At 49.3% G+C, this 15,985-nt stretch overlaps 8 protein-coding genes across 8 annotated transcripts; 3 read left to right on the top strand and 5 right to left on the bottom strand.

The window, feature by feature from the left end:
- Positions 1-58: 58 nt before the first annotated feature.
- Positions 59-2,095, bottom strand: MCYG_03688 (conserved hypothetical protein; the record flags this gene model as incomplete). Its single annotated transcript, XM_002848136.1, has 2 exons — positions 59-1,781; positions 2,058-2,095. 2 exons carry the CDS (start codon positions 2,093-2,095, stop codon positions 59-61), a joined length of 1,761 nt encoding a protein of 586 aa, XP_002848182.1.
- A 373-nt stretch (positions 2,096-2,468) lies between these two features.
- On the top strand, positions 2,469-5,164 carry MCYG_03687 (telomeric DNA-binding factor trf1; the record flags this gene model as incomplete). The annotated part of the gene is made up of 4 exons (XM_002848135.1): positions 2,469-2,565; positions 2,674-3,107; positions 3,162-3,815; positions 3,875-5,164. The coding sequence occupies 4 exons, from the start codon at positions 2,469-2,471 to the stop codon at positions 5,162-5,164; spliced, it is 2,475 nt and encodes an 824-aa protein (XP_002848181.1).
- Positions 5,165-5,585: 421 nt separating this feature from the next.
- On the bottom strand, positions 5,586-7,203 carry MCYG_03686 (conserved hypothetical protein; the record flags this gene model as incomplete). Its single annotated transcript, XM_002848134.1, has 4 exons — positions 5,586-5,931; positions 6,096-6,447; positions 6,607-6,895; positions 7,132-7,203. The coding sequence occupies 4 exons, from the start codon at positions 7,201-7,203 to the stop codon at positions 5,586-5,588; spliced, it is 1,059 nt and encodes a 352-aa protein (XP_002848180.1).
- Positions 7,204-7,572: 369 nt separating this feature from the next.
- MCYG_03685 (RNA polymerase II transcription factor) lies at positions 7,573-8,681 on the top strand (the record flags this gene model as incomplete). Its single annotated transcript, XM_002848133.1, has 2 exons — positions 7,573-8,148; positions 8,214-8,681. 2 exons carry the CDS (start codon positions 7,573-7,575, stop codon positions 8,679-8,681), a joined length of 1,044 nt encoding a protein of 347 aa, XP_002848179.1.
- Positions 8,682-9,360: 679 nt separating this feature from the next.
- On the bottom strand, positions 9,361-9,863 carry MCYG_03684 (mitochondrial 37S ribosomal protein RSM19; the record flags this gene model as incomplete). Its single annotated transcript, XM_002848132.1, has 3 exons — positions 9,361-9,403; positions 9,484-9,703; positions 9,821-9,863. 3 exons carry the CDS (start codon positions 9,861-9,863, stop codon positions 9,361-9,363), a joined length of 306 nt encoding a protein of 101 aa, XP_002848178.1.
- Positions 9,864-10,147: 284 nt separating this feature from the next.
- Positions 10,148-11,475, bottom strand: MCYG_03683 (inositol polyphosphate multikinase; the record flags this gene model as incomplete). The annotated part of the gene is made up of 2 exons (XM_002848131.1): positions 10,148-11,282; positions 11,405-11,475. The coding sequence occupies 2 exons, from the start codon at positions 11,473-11,475 to the stop codon at positions 10,148-10,150; spliced, it is 1,206 nt and encodes a 401-aa protein (XP_002848177.1).
- A 734-nt stretch (positions 11,476-12,209) lies between these two features.
- MCYG_03682 (conserved hypothetical protein) lies at positions 12,210-14,072 on the top strand (the record flags this gene model as incomplete). Its single annotated transcript, XM_002848130.1, has 6 exons — positions 12,210-12,500; positions 12,566-12,648; positions 12,701-12,718; positions 12,833-13,024; positions 13,084-13,974; positions 14,048-14,072. 6 exons carry the CDS (start codon positions 12,210-12,212, stop codon positions 14,070-14,072), a joined length of 1,500 nt encoding a protein of 499 aa, XP_002848176.1.
- Positions 14,073-14,263: 191 nt separating this feature from the next.
- MCYG_03681 (conserved hypothetical protein) lies at positions 14,264-15,908 on the bottom strand (the record flags this gene model as incomplete). Its single annotated transcript, XM_002848129.1, has 4 exons — positions 14,264-14,355; positions 14,487-14,682; positions 14,745-15,640; positions 15,887-15,908. The coding sequence occupies 4 exons, from the start codon at positions 15,906-15,908 to the stop codon at positions 14,264-14,266; spliced, it is 1,206 nt and encodes a 401-aa protein (XP_002848175.1).
- Positions 15,909-15,985: the final 77 nt, after the last annotated feature.

The following is a 15,985-nucleotide window of genomic DNA, read 5'->3' as shown; positions in this document are numbered from 1 at the left end:
CTATTAGGATACAGCCCATCATTCACCAAAAATGCTCAGGACAGTCTGAAGCAGCCTGTCAGACAGTATCACGGATCTTTACCGGACTGGCGGTAGGGCTTAGGATCATCTCGATATCGCTCTCATGAGGGCTTGGTGTTTCAACAATACCACTCGAGCTGATGCTTGGCCTCCATGAGAGTGCCCCTGTATAATTGCTGCTCACTGTACTGGAGGAGCGCCTAGGTATCACACTGTCACCGTAGCTAGGAAGAGTCACCCTTCTTTTACGCTTGTTCCTTAGGCATCGCCATAGAATGTAGGAAATGCCAACCAGTGAGACTGCAGATAACAGAATCGTTGCTCCGAGAAATAGAAGCAAGACAGTGTCTGTGGGATGGAGGTTGACGACACCGCAGCCCTTATTGGATTGGTGGTTGACGTATTGGGAGCAGAAGTCTTGTCGGCTGTTGCATGACCGGCACCATTCGGAAGTGGACTTCATATTATACACCATCTGGGATACAAATTCTTTGTAGGGCATTGCAGTCTGATGGAGACTATTTCCAAACATCGGGTGGGGCGTGAAGTTAGTCTCGGGGTCGGACGCATCAGTACCATTCCTGAGCATGAATCGGACCATCAGCTTCGAGTCGTCACTGGGATACTCGACAAGTCCATCTTCTTCCTCTACACTGAAGAGATCAATAACCATCGATGCTCCGTAGTTAGGGATGCCATTCAAGCCCTTTCGATGTTGAGCTGAAATGGCGATATTTATGAATGCCATCATAGGCTCATACCCGCCAAATAACAGGGATAACTTATTAGATGAGCCTTGAGTTCTCTCGTTTTGCTGCAGCGCAAACATGATACTGTATGCCAAGGATCTACCCCCTATGGCGAGCATTCTATCTTTAGACCAGCTGACGTCCGCACTGCTTGAAGTCTCATGCGCCCATTCATTTGCATATTGGCGAGCTTTTTCTACATCAGCTCTAGAGATTATGCCTCGGGCGGTTGAGTTGTAGGTGTACTGGTAGTTAAGATATTCGTAGACTAAAGGAGCATAGAGCACACTGGCCATGTCACGGGTATAAACTCCGACGAGCATGCGAGCGTATATACCTCCGTAGAAGCTTCTGGTTCTTTCGAAGAGATCTTTGTACGGTTTTGTGGAAGCAAAAGCCCACACTGCCTCCGTATGCCTCGGACAGTTCCTGTGTCCGGAAATGTGAGCGGAGATGGGATCCTCCGCGCGATAAGTCGAAATAAGTGGATATTGGTATCCGTTGAGGGGATAATCAGTTGTACTACCGTTGGCATCCGCCATGTTACTTAGAATGTTTCCGGAATCTGCTAATCCGATGGAGGGTGGGTAAAGGCCTTGCATAAACGCCTGGGCAGACGCAGCCACATTTTGGTCAGAAGTGGATGATATCTGGATTTCGTCGTTATTCAAAGAGCTAGAGAGCCCCTTGATCTTAGAGAGTGAAAGGCTAGGGTTCAAACTCGGAGTGAGGTAGCGGCTTCGAAATGCATAGCCAGCACCAGCTAGTTGTTGAGCACCCACAGGAGTGAGAGTCCTAGCTCCGGACAGGCCATAAGGTACAGTCTCTCCGTTTCTTATAAAGGCTACTGACCCCCACACAACCTGGCGCGGAGTGCTCTTAGCCGAGGCCGAGGCCTGAAGAATAAATAGAACCAACGAAATATAGAAGAAATGCATGGTTGTTGGTGGGAGCATCCAATAGTTCACACTAACACCTAATGCTTGAGGAAGAGTAACGATAGGAGTGCAGCTATAGGCAGTGCAGGTTTAGGATATCGACAGTGATAGAAAAAGTTTTTGCAGACTTCAGGCTTGAACGATGCAGTTACCGGCTTTATATAGTGTAGGGCCATGTACTGTAGAGTCAGCCTGTGAGTCAAACATCTATGACTACAAGCCGGATTCTAGCGGGTAGCAGTAGAATTTGGATGTCCAGGACCCAAATTTCACCTAAAAGCTTTTTTTTTTGGTAGACTTCATGTCAAGAAGATCCTATGGTTGTCACCCCGAGTGTTTGATGTCAAACCGGAATCTTCGGGTATAGAGCTGCTCTGCAGAAGACATGGTTGTAGATTCAAGGCCAGGAGCTCTGTGTCTATATTTATGATTTCGGGCTCGCCTTTGTAATATTATTAGCATCTTCGTAGCTCTGCCTTCTCAGCAACATGCAACAACGTAGCTAGTTTGTAGAAGCTGTCGTGGTTTTAGGGGCAGATCGATCTCATTATATAAGCAAAGACGTTGAGGTAAGAACAAAGTTGCCCCACTTCCTAAGGAGGCTAGCTAGGGCAGACTCTGGGAAAGCCCTAATAACACGCCCAAAGAGAACGACGCCCCAAGCCCTACTTCCGCGCCCTATCCCTAAACCCTCATTTTTAACTGCTTATGGGAAGAGAAGCCCTGAAGGATATCTCGACGTGTAGTCAGCCAGTCAGCAATGACCGATCATCTGCAACCTGGAGATCTTCCCAGAGACGACGAGCCGGCCACCAGCAAACCCTTAGCGGCTGCGACACCTATAGCTGAGTCCAATGGTGAGCTTATCACCTCTAGTTCCCCCTGCTTGCTGTTCTTTTTTCCCTTAATCTGGCCAACTCTCGGCCTTCATAGTCCTGGTAACTTACTGTTTGAACCTACTATAGAACAGCTGAAACCAACTCACCTGCTGCAAGATGACGATGCATCCCTACCTCCAGAGGCAAAACGCCGGCGGACGGATACGTCTGGAGATGGAGATGTCGCCTACGAGGTTGTGGGAGCGACCCCGGTGACGTACGAGAGCCACCATCATACCCCGAATGCAGCTTTCTTCCACGTGAGGAGTAATACGGCGAGTGTGGCAGGGTTAGATGTTGAGCGTGACCTGGTCAAGGAAGAACTTGCAGATATACATCCACCAACTACCCAGGCATCTTCGGCGGAAAACGTAGCTGAGGCCATATCCAGTCTCCTAGACCAGACTCGAAGAATGGAAGACGTTACCAAGCAAGTTAGCTCTGCTGAGTCCTCCAATGCGGCCTTCCTAAAGGCAAACTCGAATCTAAAGTCACAGAGTCTCCCAATTCTTGATAACCTAGTGAGTGCTGCATGAACTTTTTCGAGATGATGGATGCTAATATTCATCCACTAGTCCACTCAGATTCTTTGCTTCGTTGCCCGCACAAGCTTCCAAGATCTTACTACACTTGTTTCGGACCCGCAATCAGAGAATGCACAGTCCTATTCAACTCTACGCTCTCTATTCGACCACACCAAGAAAGTTTATACCACAACTCAACCCTTCCTATCCGCATCTAATCTAGGGTTTACAGACCCCAGCCAGGTAGAAATAATTCGGAAAGCAAACCTGGCATCGTTTGTGTTCAGCCTATTTGGAACTCAAGAGATTGGGTTCTCCGAGCTTCATGACAATTTTTTGGATATATTTGTTCCAGAGGGAGGACGGCTACTCAAAAGCCAAGCTGCCCTATTTCTAGAACTGAAAACACAAACATTTATTGCGTCGATGAACAACCCAGCTCGGCCAAAAGCTGATATTTTATATGAGTTGTTTCCCGACAACCTTGGCCTTAAGCTACTGGCACGAAGACCAGGCACTCGGCACCCAGCTCCAAGCGAAACTGATTTTGTGAAACGAGCGTGGTCGCGCCGGGATATACTCTTAGGGGAAATAAAAAATCCTGACTCAGTCAATACTCTGCCAGAAAAATATCTTTGGCAAGATTTCTTGAGAGATATTAGCCTTTATGTCAGCAAGAATATTGATTCTCTCACCACCCAACAGGTTAGTTTTTTCATGACTTTTGCAACTACGATACAGGCAAAAGTACTTATTCTTGATAGTCCAAACGACCGAATAAGACACGATCTCCAACTTCGCCACAGGAAGAGGAGACAGAGTCTCCGGGTACGGTTCTGGAAACACAATTTCCCGTAGCTCCCCCAAATCCACCAGAACCAGCACCCATAGAACGGAGAATTGGCAAGGTTGACCTCGTTGCGAGAGCTGCTCGTGCTGCACAAATCGCACTTCAAGGTCAGGGCGTAAGGAGAGCCAGCGCCGTTTCCGCTCCTCCACTACAACAACCTCTACAGCAGTCACCGCAGCAGCAAATCCATCCGCCTGCGCAACCACAAGCTCAACCACCCGTGTCTCAGGCATCACCACCACCTTTTACTCAGCAGCAGGTTCCCCAAGCAACTTCCCCGCCGCCACCACCACCACCACAGAGTCAACCCACCACCCAAACCTCCTTTTCAAACTATGCCGCTGCACCTACCACTTCCGCACCGCAATCAACGCATCTTCCGTTCCTTCAAAGTCAATTTCAGTTCCAACAATATAGCCCCCAAGCACCAGCCGAGCCTTCCGCAGTGAGAACGAATACTGCAAACGCGAGTTATGGGTACATGCCAGGCGTTCCCCATTACTCGCAATCCGAGCCCACCCAAATACTTTATGAACGTGCCAGGCTAGCAACCACGACACGATCATCCCCTAGTAGCCGTCGTGCGGGACTCCCTAGTCAACGGCGACCCTGGACCACAGAAGAGGAGAATGCACTAATGGCTGGGCTAGATCGTGTCAAGGGTCCTCACTGGAGTCAGATACTCTCAATGTTTGGGCCGGGGGGTACCATTAGTGAAGCCCTCAAGGACCGCAACCAGGTACAACTCAAGGATAAGGCACGCAACCTCAAGCTCTTCTTCTTAAAGAGTGGAATCGAGGTGCCTTATTATCTCAAGTTCGTTACCGGAGAACTCAAGACACGGGCACCAGCACAGGCCGCAAAGCAAGAAGCCAGAGAACGAGAACGTAAACAGGGCGAAGAAGACAAGGCACATGTGGAAGGGATAGAAGGCATGATGGCGCTTGCTGGCGCTCATGCGTCAGCCTCTGTTGAGCCCTCCATTGGCAGTATAGAGTCTCATGCCAACACGCAACCAAGCACGCCGGTTGTCCTTCCGCAGCAACAAGAAATGCATCACCATCATCCCCATCACCATGATCAAGACCAGCATTCGTTAGCCGAACGGTCGGCCGAACAGGTTCTATATCAAAGCCTAACACAGGAGAAGTCGGAAGGAATGCAGATGGACTCTCAACGAAATTACGTGGATCCTTCTTTATAACATTATCTTCTCTTTTTCCCTTTATTGAGTGGCCTATGAATATTTTGGTAGGCCGTCGTTATAAGCGTTGGTCGTCTATTATTACTTGCTTATATTCTATAGCGTCTTCCTTCAACTCATCAGCGTTATAAACCAGCATTTAATGCATATATTAAATAGTTCATCTTCAACACAGCATCTTGACCGAACTTCTTCTTTCCAGCAAAATGCGGCCCGCACTCGCCATTCGTCGATGGTCCCCCATATCCGTCTCACAGGCGCCGGAATGGCAGTTCCCAGCGCCGCAACAAGTCAGAGGCACTGCGGCAGGACACCACCGCGGCGGACGGAGTGTGCCACGCAAACCTCGGACCGCTGGGCAACGACGGCGATCAGCTTACCGAAGCATCTGGCCTTGATCATACAGAGTGTTGAGGTTGAATTACCATGAGGGCGGGATATAATAGTGCTTCCAACGCTCTCCGTCAGCCTCCCTGAACGTATCAATGGTGCCTTCTACCCCTTCCGGCCCAACCGACCAGACGCCATCGTCTACAAGCTTGCGCCAACAATTGAACAAACATTCCAACCGCTGGGGGCGGTAGTTGTCGCCGCCAAAGGGTTTGTATCCATGCTGAAAGAGGCTTCCCACCCCGCCCACAAGAGACCCGTCGCTCTTCCGCGCGCCCAAACCAGTGTTTTCCCCATGACGCTCCTTGAAGCTAAAGGGAAGTAACAGCCGAAACCCTTCCTCCGCGTTATCGAGGCGATCCCGCTCAACAGACTCGCTATAGACACCAGCATTCACTCAGGGTGGAATATTTGAATGAATAGACGATGCACTAAAGTCCTCGGTAAATGCGCACGTCGTGCTCGTCAAGTTGACCAGATACTCCCCGGCGGCGGGGAAAAGGCACACAGGCGGTATTAAGAGCGAGGCAGGCTAGTGTACGGTTGCTCTATAGTAAATCCAGCCTCGTCCATCGCGGGCAAGACGAGCCCTGGAGCAATGCGGTGGAATAGAGGCCGTCGTGCACGGGTCAGAAAGGCACGCGCAAAACCAGGATCAGACACTAAAGCAGCGTCCAAGACAGCCGGGGGGACCGGGGACGGCTCTGAATCATGGCGGTTATTATTATCAACCGCACTGCCGGTGGTGCTACTCGAGATGCGCGCCTCGATGGTCTCACACAGCCGGTCCCACGCGGCGATACAAGTACCAACCTGGGCATCACTATAGGGCCGCCACTCCCAGCACCCGAACTTCTCACAGTTGAACAAGCCTGGCTCGCCAGGGAGCGAGCCTACAACTTTGCCAATAAGAATTAGGTTGATCCAGTTAGAGAGCACCGTCTCAAGCGGGTGTCAGAGCTCCTTATGCGCCTCAATAGGGAATGCTTGGTCATAGGCGTCCATATGCATAAAGACCACGGCACGATGGGAGCCTTGATGGTAGAACAAACCGCCGCCGGCTTCAATATTCATTCCGCCATCATAGAGGTTCACCAGACTATCCACCGGCGTATCCTGCAGGTCCGCCGCGTTATTATCGAAGAGATATTGCGGGTAGTTGAAAGAGCAAGCGTAGAAGAACAAGTTTCCAGAGGGGTAATAGTGGTGAAGAGGCAGTGTCGCTGCGTCTAGGAAAGCCGCCAGCGACGGGTGAGGCCTAGGACGAAGAGCCTCCGCAGCAGTACCGTTGACGGCAAAGTAGGTATAGCTGTTTCGGCGCAGAGCAGCTGCTGCCGGTATCTATCAACCGGTTGGTGTTGGTATACGAGAGAAACTCGGATGTCCCCCTGGCTTCTGCATCCTTGCGGAATGCCAGGCATCCAGCTGATTTCACGGAGCTGCATTCGATAAAGTAGCCATATTCTCATGCTACATGGTAGAATCCAGGTATTTGGCAGACGGTCGCAGGGAAGCGTTGTCTGTTATCACTTTGCTTGTATTTTAACAGCGTTTATAACCCAGCTTTCAATGGGTACGTTAAATAGTCCATCTTCAACACAGCATCTTCTCATTGGAGTAACTTTCGCCGTAACCAACTTCGACTGCATCTCAGACTCGAACAAACCGCAAAGCTCACGGTGCCGTCCAGTATCTCACTCCGAAAGCGTCTCCCCTGGCGATGGCCTGTTGCTGTTAAGCCGGTTGTGGCCCTGCAAAGTAGTAGTTGAGACCAGCAGCTCGAGAGATCTTTTATTCAACGTCCACCGAACCCGTCCTGGCTCCCTTCAGAACGCAGGATATCCCGTCCTATCGTCTCTCATCCCAAGATCCTGTTGCTTCTCATATCTCGATAAAGGGAGACAGCCTGCGCGCTCCATACAAGGAACCACAGGGCGTTGTCGCTGCAGAGCTCACCGCATCCTTGCCCTTAAGCTCTTGCTACCTTCACCATATATTATCACAGCATACCTATCACCATGGCCGAATCAGATTCTTCACAGCCACCACCTCCACAACCACAGTCGAATCAGGTGGACGTCGCACAGCCATCGTCGCAAACCGTCACCCAAGATCCCGCGAGTCCAGCACCAAAGACTGGCACGTCGGCCTCGCCACCGTCACAGACGCAGATATCTCCAGCCCTGCCACAGGAGACCGTGGACACAGCAGCAGACCAGGAAAGCTCCCAGCCGCCTATAAAACAGCAGTCGCCAAGTTCCAACCCAGCGTCTGAGCCTGCAGTGGCTGCGGGAGGGGAGGAAGAAGGGAGTGCACCGCTGCCAAAGGATGCCGATATAAGCCCTGAGGAGGCAGCAGATATCAAAATCAGCTCTACGGAAGACATCACCATGGGGGACACCGAGCCAGAAGCGGGAGATACTACGGCACCAGACACCGGTGCTGGTGTTGCTGATGCCCCGGCGACAAACACGGCTCCAGGCATTCCCGGACCTGCTTCTGGGCTAAACGGTATTGAATCGATAGTGCCACCATCGAAGAAAGATACCAGCTTGAGAGAGTTTCTGAGCCAGATGGACGACTACGCGCCTATTGTATGTTGATTTACTACCACCTCCTTGTCCGGTCAATGATACTAACGACTATAAAAAACCCATAGATTCCGGATGCTGTAACTGCCCATTACCTAACCGTTGCAGGCCTTCCACCGCCAGGACCGGGGCCAAACCACACCCCTCCTCACCTTGCCCGGCTTCTCGCCTTAGCAACGCAAAAGTTCATTGCGGATATCGCTGCGGACTCATACCAGTATTCCCGGATCCGCAGCTCGAACAGTGCCTCCTCCAATAACCCCATGGGCAGTATCAATGTGACTGCGGGTCTCAGCAACGTTGCCCAGGGCGGTCAGCCCGGTGGTGCTGGAGCTGCTGGAGCTGCCGGAGCTGGTGAAGGAGGAACCAAAGGCAAATCAGGCGCTGGCGGTCTACACCTTGGTGTCCAGCGAGCCGGGTTCGGAGGCGGCGGCCAGGGTGGATCCCAAGGCAAGACCGTCCTTACCATGGAAGATTTAGGCATGGCCGTCGGCGAGTATGGAGTTAGCGTGAAGAGAGGCGAGTTCTACAGATAAAGAAAGGTGAATACATATCGGCGAAGCATCCCACGGCCCTCTCTTCATTCGATACGTGCTTTTTCAAGGTTTTTCCGGCTCATTTGGATACCCTTTCATTTCCCTATCTGTCACTTGGTCACGGCTAGGTCTTACTGCCCCAGAGCATCTCACAGTGAAATGTGCTGGCGCATTGCTAATTCATGTTTTGAAAAGGCGCATATATGCAGGTGGGCATTAGGTTGAAGGTGGGAGTTGGACTTCTTTTTTTTTACTACTATTTAATACCTTCGGCCATATATCCTGATCATTACAAGAATCAACCGACATGGTGGACGGTAGTGCGTCTAGTGAGTATGGCACAGCAGGTTTCATTTAAGGAGAAAATAGTATAGGAAGACTCTAGTGTATAATGTACAATTTCTATACTGAATGAATCGTGATATAATGAACAACGCAGTAAATGACCGAGTCGTGTAATCCCAATGATTCCATCCATACTGCGCAATTCTTCGCCTTCCCATGCTAAAAGATCAAGTAATATCAACACCTAATAACCAAAAAGAAAATTAAATAGTCAGGTAAAGGTACCAGGAAGCCTTATGTTGCAGAAACATATATTGCAGTGCTAGTGGTTCCATTTCTGTTCCTATCCCCCCCCCCCCCCCCCCCCCCGACGCAGGAGATCAAACGGTGGAGTTTACTTATTTTTCGAATGTTGGTAAGTGAATCGTTTTCTCGTTCTGAAAGCGCTACGTTAGCCCCAGCACAAGACGAACGTCCAAACTGCACAATAGTTACTCCATGATCATGGGAAACATACGGCGCAAATTCCCCTAGTTTTCTTCCAACCATTTCCTCAGTGATTAAAACTTCCTGGTATAGCTTCCCGTTGTGAACTGCGAATCGTAACCCAACAAAATTAGGCAGAATGGTGGCTGCTCTAGCCTGGGTGCGGATGGCGGGTGTGCCCGGAGGAGGAGGAATGGTCTTTGGTAGCGGAAGACTGTGATTATCATTAGGACTGAGATCAACAACGGCGCCTTTTATCACAATGCTTGGTATAGGATTTCAAACATACGGTACGATATTTGGACCTAGGATATACAATGTTAATTTGATGCCATCCTAGCTTATCTAGAGGAGATTGATGCGCTTACCTTTCCACGCTGACCGTTTCAGCAAGACGCGAGTGGGAAACATGCTTGCTAACCTTTGAATGGCCGATTCTTCGATAGCAAAGCTCCTGACGTTCAATTGTTCTTTTGATACTGAGACTCAAGAGAAAGATTAGAGGCGAATGACTAAGATAATTAAGCTTTGTCTTATGTAATTCAATATCACGTGATAAATATGCAGATAAACAATCGTGCAGAAGGTCGTAATATCATTCATTCATCTATAGAGCAAGCATAAAAGGCATTTCTAGTCTATTTAATTCCTTCCCTTTGCGCATGGAGGAGCGGGTTTCTTGGAGGGGATGCGGTTTAGTTGGAGGCCCTGGCTAGATCCTCCATAATCTTCGCAACGTTCCTCAAACCTCTCAGAAGATTTTCATCTGGTCCCTGGCCAGGGGTCCAGCTCGCATGCGCAAAATCGATCAGACGAATATCATGGACTTTAGGTAGATCCTCCTCTTCCTCCTCTTCATCGTCGTCATCATTATCGCCTCCATGACCGGTAGTCCTGGTGGACAGGCCTTCCGATATAGTAGCCTCCTTGCTCTCTACTTCGAGTGCTCTCTCGAAAGCTTCTGGGTCGCCTTCATAAACAATCAAGACGCTGGCGGAGTACATACGGCTCTCTTCTGATTCCAAGACGGCTTGCATTGCTCGTAGTTCGGCGGCGATTCTGGCCGCTAAAAAGGCTGAACGATCTATCTTCCCAGCCTTTGCTGAAGCGAGGAACGTTTCGAAGCCTTCATGCACATTACGCTCGTTGAACCCCCGGCCATACCATTTATCAAAGCGACGATAGCCCTCTGATTCGATGATTTTAGACTTGGATTTGACTTCCTCGCTGGCGGTTGATGGCAGGTGGTTTGCGGACACATCCACGTCCGGCCCAGAGAGCTTGGTGATATCCTGGCCTTGACCAGCCCATGTCTTCATCCCGGCGATGCGAAATCCTAAGCTCCCACTTGTAGTTTCGGCCGCCACCTGGTCAAGCTTCTCTCTCTTTTCTGGAACAGCATCATCGTCCCAGAGCCTCGCGCCAAGTTTGACGTCCAGGACGTTTGGCCGAACAAACCCATCTGTAATGTTCTCCAGAACGATTGACAGGCCAGTATCAAGTTTCTTGCCGCCAGACGGAACCCATGGCTCATCTGGCCTCTTTGCCGGTCTGGTGATAGCGATACTATCGGTCTGTGTGGCCAATTCGAGAGGTAACGAAGACTTCTCCGTGGACGTCTCTGCTGAAGCAATGACTAGTGGAGTCTCGGCATTGGCAGTCGATAGATTAAGAGCCTCCTTGGGAGCACCAGCACGAAGCGAGCCGATAAAGGTAGGCATGTATTTCTGAAACGCAGGGTGGTTTGCACCCGACTCGTAAAATAGAATCTCTTTCTGGGTGCAGGGCTTCGCTATGAGAGAGCCGGATTCATCGCAACGGACACCCTCACTATCGGACAGGGTGAAAGATTAGTGACGAGCTCACGTCCTTCTCGCAAGTGGTTTTGGGAGGGAATGTATCAAGTTAATAACCACAGAGCACACAAACATCATCCTCACCCAGTAACTTACTGTCCGGCGGCGGCATGGTCGAACGCCACGAAGCTCTCTTCATCGAGCTTCTGGTTCTTAGACGGCTGCATGTCTGTAGATAAAAAAACTCCCTTGAAGAGGACTAGGAAGAACAGATGGGAAGGTCGATATAATCGTACCACCAACTTCAGCCACCGATTGTCGACCAGGCAAAAGTTGGATGGCTCAGATATTAGCCACAGCAGCAAACGTTGGCGTGTATGTAACGAATAAACTTGCGGTCATGATCGTAAATCCGATCCTCGATGCAAGTCATAGAAAGACGCCAAGATGAGTGAGGCTTGAAGATGTTGGTAACTAAGCAAAGCAGTTTGTTTACTTTTTGTTTCCCTTTTAGTTCATGTTCGACTTCATCAGTGATAAATAGATATAAAAGACTGGCCGGTTTGCTTGTTCTCCGAGCCAGGATGAGTAGTATTTCATGCAGCTATGCGATAGCTAGTCAAGAGACAAAAGATGGCTGAGCAGCACAAAGAAATACAGAAGCGGTCACCGAGACTTCACGCTCTTACTGTGTATCAGGCTTTCTCTCCTTAACTCCAGATGTATTTTCTATGAGATACATCAGGCAAAGAAGAAGAAGAAGTGAAGTGACCAGTTTATAGAGTGAATTTTTCTTTGGCTTGTGAAGAGGTTTCTCTTTCTCTATTTACAAAAACACTGAATACAGGACCAGACTTGCAGGCTGAGACTCATCTCAACCACCTACAAAAGGGCCTTCTACCATCGAGGCATTCTCATACAGCTTAGCTCACTCGAATAATCAATCCTCGAGCTCAGCAAAATGGACCCAGAACAAGACACGGTCGCTGATGCTTCTAAGCTTGCTCCGATCATGAGCAGCAAGTCGATTACTTTGCCTCATCGTCCAAAGAAGGCAGGCCATAGTGACTCTGGCCAGCAACAGGATGATGCTCAGCCTATACCTGAAGAAGACGATGAAGAAGAAGCTGAAAAAGCTGTTAAAAGCATGGGAGACGAAGGTGGAAAGCTGGCAGCGGAGTCTACAGTCAAGTCTGTGCCTGTCACCCAACAGAAGAAGCCAAAGAAGAAGTCTAAAGGGAAGAAGGGCAAGGTTAGCTTCCCTGCCTGGATAATATGTGTCTAAATGTTGAAAAAAACTGACCTTCTCGACGGAAGAAACCAACTGGCTTCGAAGAATACTATGTTGACGCTCCCATGACCCCAGCAGAGTATACCGAGGAGAAATCAATTTATGATCCGTAAGTTTGTATACTTATGCAGTTGAAAGATAACTATCTAATTGGGAATTAGATCTAAACCAGCAATTCAGTCAGTTTCAAGAAGTATCTGAGTTTACTGGCCCACCCTTCTAACCACTAGTTATAGACGCCTCGAGATGGCAATCCAGAGATACCAAGCCAAGAGACGGTTAGACTCCAACAGAAGACATGTCTTCACAAAGTACATGGCCTTCGGTGGGGTCGATGTTGGACCAAAGATGTTCGAGGGAAACGATCAACGAAATCTCCAGGCGATGGATGCAGAGGATATTCTCACGGCGACAGCGACATCTAGTATTCCACAAGACCGTGAAAAATGGAACGTTGATTTTGAAACTGTTGCTAAAGGGTTTTTGTTCGTCTTTCAGTCGTTTAGGCAGTCCATTTGTGTTTTTGATGCTTACTCCTTTATAGGTCGTCTGTTTTCCCTCAGCTGTTCGCCGTCGATACCGAGCAGCTTGTTCAGCTAGGAACCCACACGATCAAGAACTTTCTCAACTACATCCTACATCATGATGTCTGCCCAGAGTACCGAGACGACATTCTGGCCGCTCGTAAAATAACCGACCAGGCCACTGGTGAGCTTTGGAAGGCTCACCAAGCAAACGCCAATGCGCCTGGCGATTTCAACACTGCCTGTTCAACTCTCTTTGGCGGTTCGTTCTTTGATTCGTACACGGAAGAACGGGAATGGGTCGCGAATTCAGATATCATCCCATTAATGACGCTTACTACTGCTAGAAAAGTAGTCAAGTTTGGCATTGCCGCTGCAGGAAGCCTCGAGCAGGCGGTCAAATTCCGAGACCTAGCCAGTACCAATAAACTGGGGGCGAAGCTCGTGCATGAAGATGGATTTGAACTTACAGCCATCACTCCTCCAACCACTGAAGTAACCGGCTTCTACAACAAGCATGCCCCAGATCTCAAGCCGATAGGTAAAGTACAGGCTATTGCGTGGCGTGATCCCAGCCTTCCCGACGAGGATATTGCACCAGGCCAAATGTCAACATGCCACAGTGATATCATGGAGTTTGAATTTTATGTCGAGCAAAGCCTTCTGCGATTCTTTTTCATCGGCATGAAGGTCGATGCAAGCGTGTGGAAACTTGACTGCGGAATTCATTATTTCGACAAGTTCATGGCTACATATTGCTCTTTCTATACGGTTCTACCTAATGAAGGGATATTGGCCTGGAAGCAGCCACGAGATCTACGGGCCGACCATATTGTCTGGGGAACCAAGAAGGATGGAGAAGAACAAGATGATGATGATGATGATGAAAAAGAATACACTGATATTGAGACGTAAGCAGTCGATAAACAGCAGTACGGCATTCTATGACCGTATGGCTGATGACTTTGAGGATGATTTTTACAGTAGTAAGACAAACAATGCACTTTAGCTACTAGAAAGCAGCTTCTTTAACCCATACAATTAACCGATTATATATCTACGTTATCCCAATACATGGAATCGTATCAATAGACATCGCATCATCTTAGTTATCATCTCCACCTTCGTCTTCGGCTATTCTTTTGATATAAAACAGCTTGCGGAGAAGCAAACGGACTAACAGCTGAGACCGGTGAGTATTCAAGGCGCCGTTTGATAGGACAGTAGTTGATGGGAGACGCTGAAAATGAAAGTTGTGGCATCTTCAATGGCTCCGTCTGGCGATGTACAATCTATTCTGGACGAATCCAATGCGTCTGTTCACAATCACCTAATTTTGCCGCAGTTTCGTTAATTCTTTCCGACATCCAACCTGAAATGACTCCAGGTTTACGGCTGCCCCACCGAACCACTTTTGACGTACGGCATTCTTTACTGCCGAAGGAATACTGGAGGCACTCTAGGTCTTTGGCGCAATGCCGTTCGCACTCTGTCGCCGTCTCAACTCCTGCGGCGACATCCAGGGAGCCATTATCCCAAGCTTCCTCCGTAGCATTAAAACGAGGTTGTGTGAGCTCCTGGAATACATCACGATAATGTATGAGGGTCAAATTGCCATTCTAATGCTCCAAGTTAGCATCTACCTTTGCACGCAGTTTTTATATCTTCGGTGCAGCTTTACCTTCTTAGACCATCTCTCCTCGAATTCCCATAGTTCTCTGATATCCTCCGAGCCCATGTGGTGATAGGCTATTGGAGGATAGCACCAGGGCAGTTTTTGATAACCAGGTGAAAAGTGATCAAAATCCCAGGGCGTCGAGCCTTGGAGCATCGGCCAGGACCAAAGAAGGTTGACGCCCGCGTCTTTTAAAGCCTTCCCAAGAATGGCATCGCCAGCCCAGTGATCATCCGTGAGCGTATCCCATTCCTTAACTCGAGAGGAATGGTACTCGACCACACGTTCCAGAGCCGCACGGGATAGCACAAAGCCAGACCCCCCGTGGGCAAATATAATATCTCCAATTTGCATCTGGTGGCCAAGAAAGTGTGGCTTACTGGAGTCGAAGTTCTCGAGCCAGGCTACTAAATTCTCCCAGAGTATATACGTGTCTGCCTCCATGAAGACGTACCACTTGGCGTTACCCCGAAAGCCGAGAGTTTCGTGCATCATCGGGAGGAACTTCCATTTGTCCAAGATCCAGCCAGGATTGTTTGGTTTCCCTGCGGGAGTGCTCACGTCGTTGGATGAGTTCGTGTTCAATGTCGATAGAGTTTCCCTACCTTTGTCGCGAAGGCGCCTATAGAGTTCAAAGTCCGGATGCTTATTTCTGATCGCCGCATCGACGCTTCGCAGAACATCATAAACATGAAACCCGGCAATGTCCTCCTCGTAGTCAGAGAATAATGTGAAATGGGGGACATATCGCAAGGTCGTGTTAAAGTGGACTGGAACCTTTGCTAGTGCTTCGGTTGCGCCAGTCTTAAACACAACGTGGACGTCCTCTAGGCCAGCTATTATCCGAGGCCGCTCGATCTCTCCTGACGGGGAAGATGGAGTAGTAAGGGGCCTAAGGGGCCCTTTACCTCTATGATATAAGGGATAATGTGACAGGAACAGATAGCCAGCCACAAGAAAGCTAAGAAAAGGGGATGCGAAGTAGATCCATCGGCGCACAGGTCCTCTTCCGCTCGTTAGGGGTACCATGGAGAGAGGGTTTGATATGGACTTGACATTGCGTTTAAACGAAAACAGGTAATCAAAGTGCGCATGCCAATCCCTTATAACGACCAGAAAACACCGAAGGGCCCCCTATTGAGACATACAGGATGGGCTGGGTATATCCATTGCTATACATAGTAAGCGGGCTACATCTAATCCCTGCGGAGGATCCGGCAACGCCGGGTACATAGCATAACAACTTG

Source organism: Microsporum canis, genomic scaffold (genome assembly GCF_000151145.1).
Source record: "Microsporum canis CBS 113480 supercont1.3 genomic scaffold, whole genome shotgun sequence".
NCBI classification, from domain to species: Eukaryota; Fungi; Ascomycota; class Eurotiomycetes; order Onygenales; family Arthrodermataceae; genus Microsporum; species Microsporum canis.
This window is presented reverse-complemented; position numbering and strand designations above follow the sequence as displayed.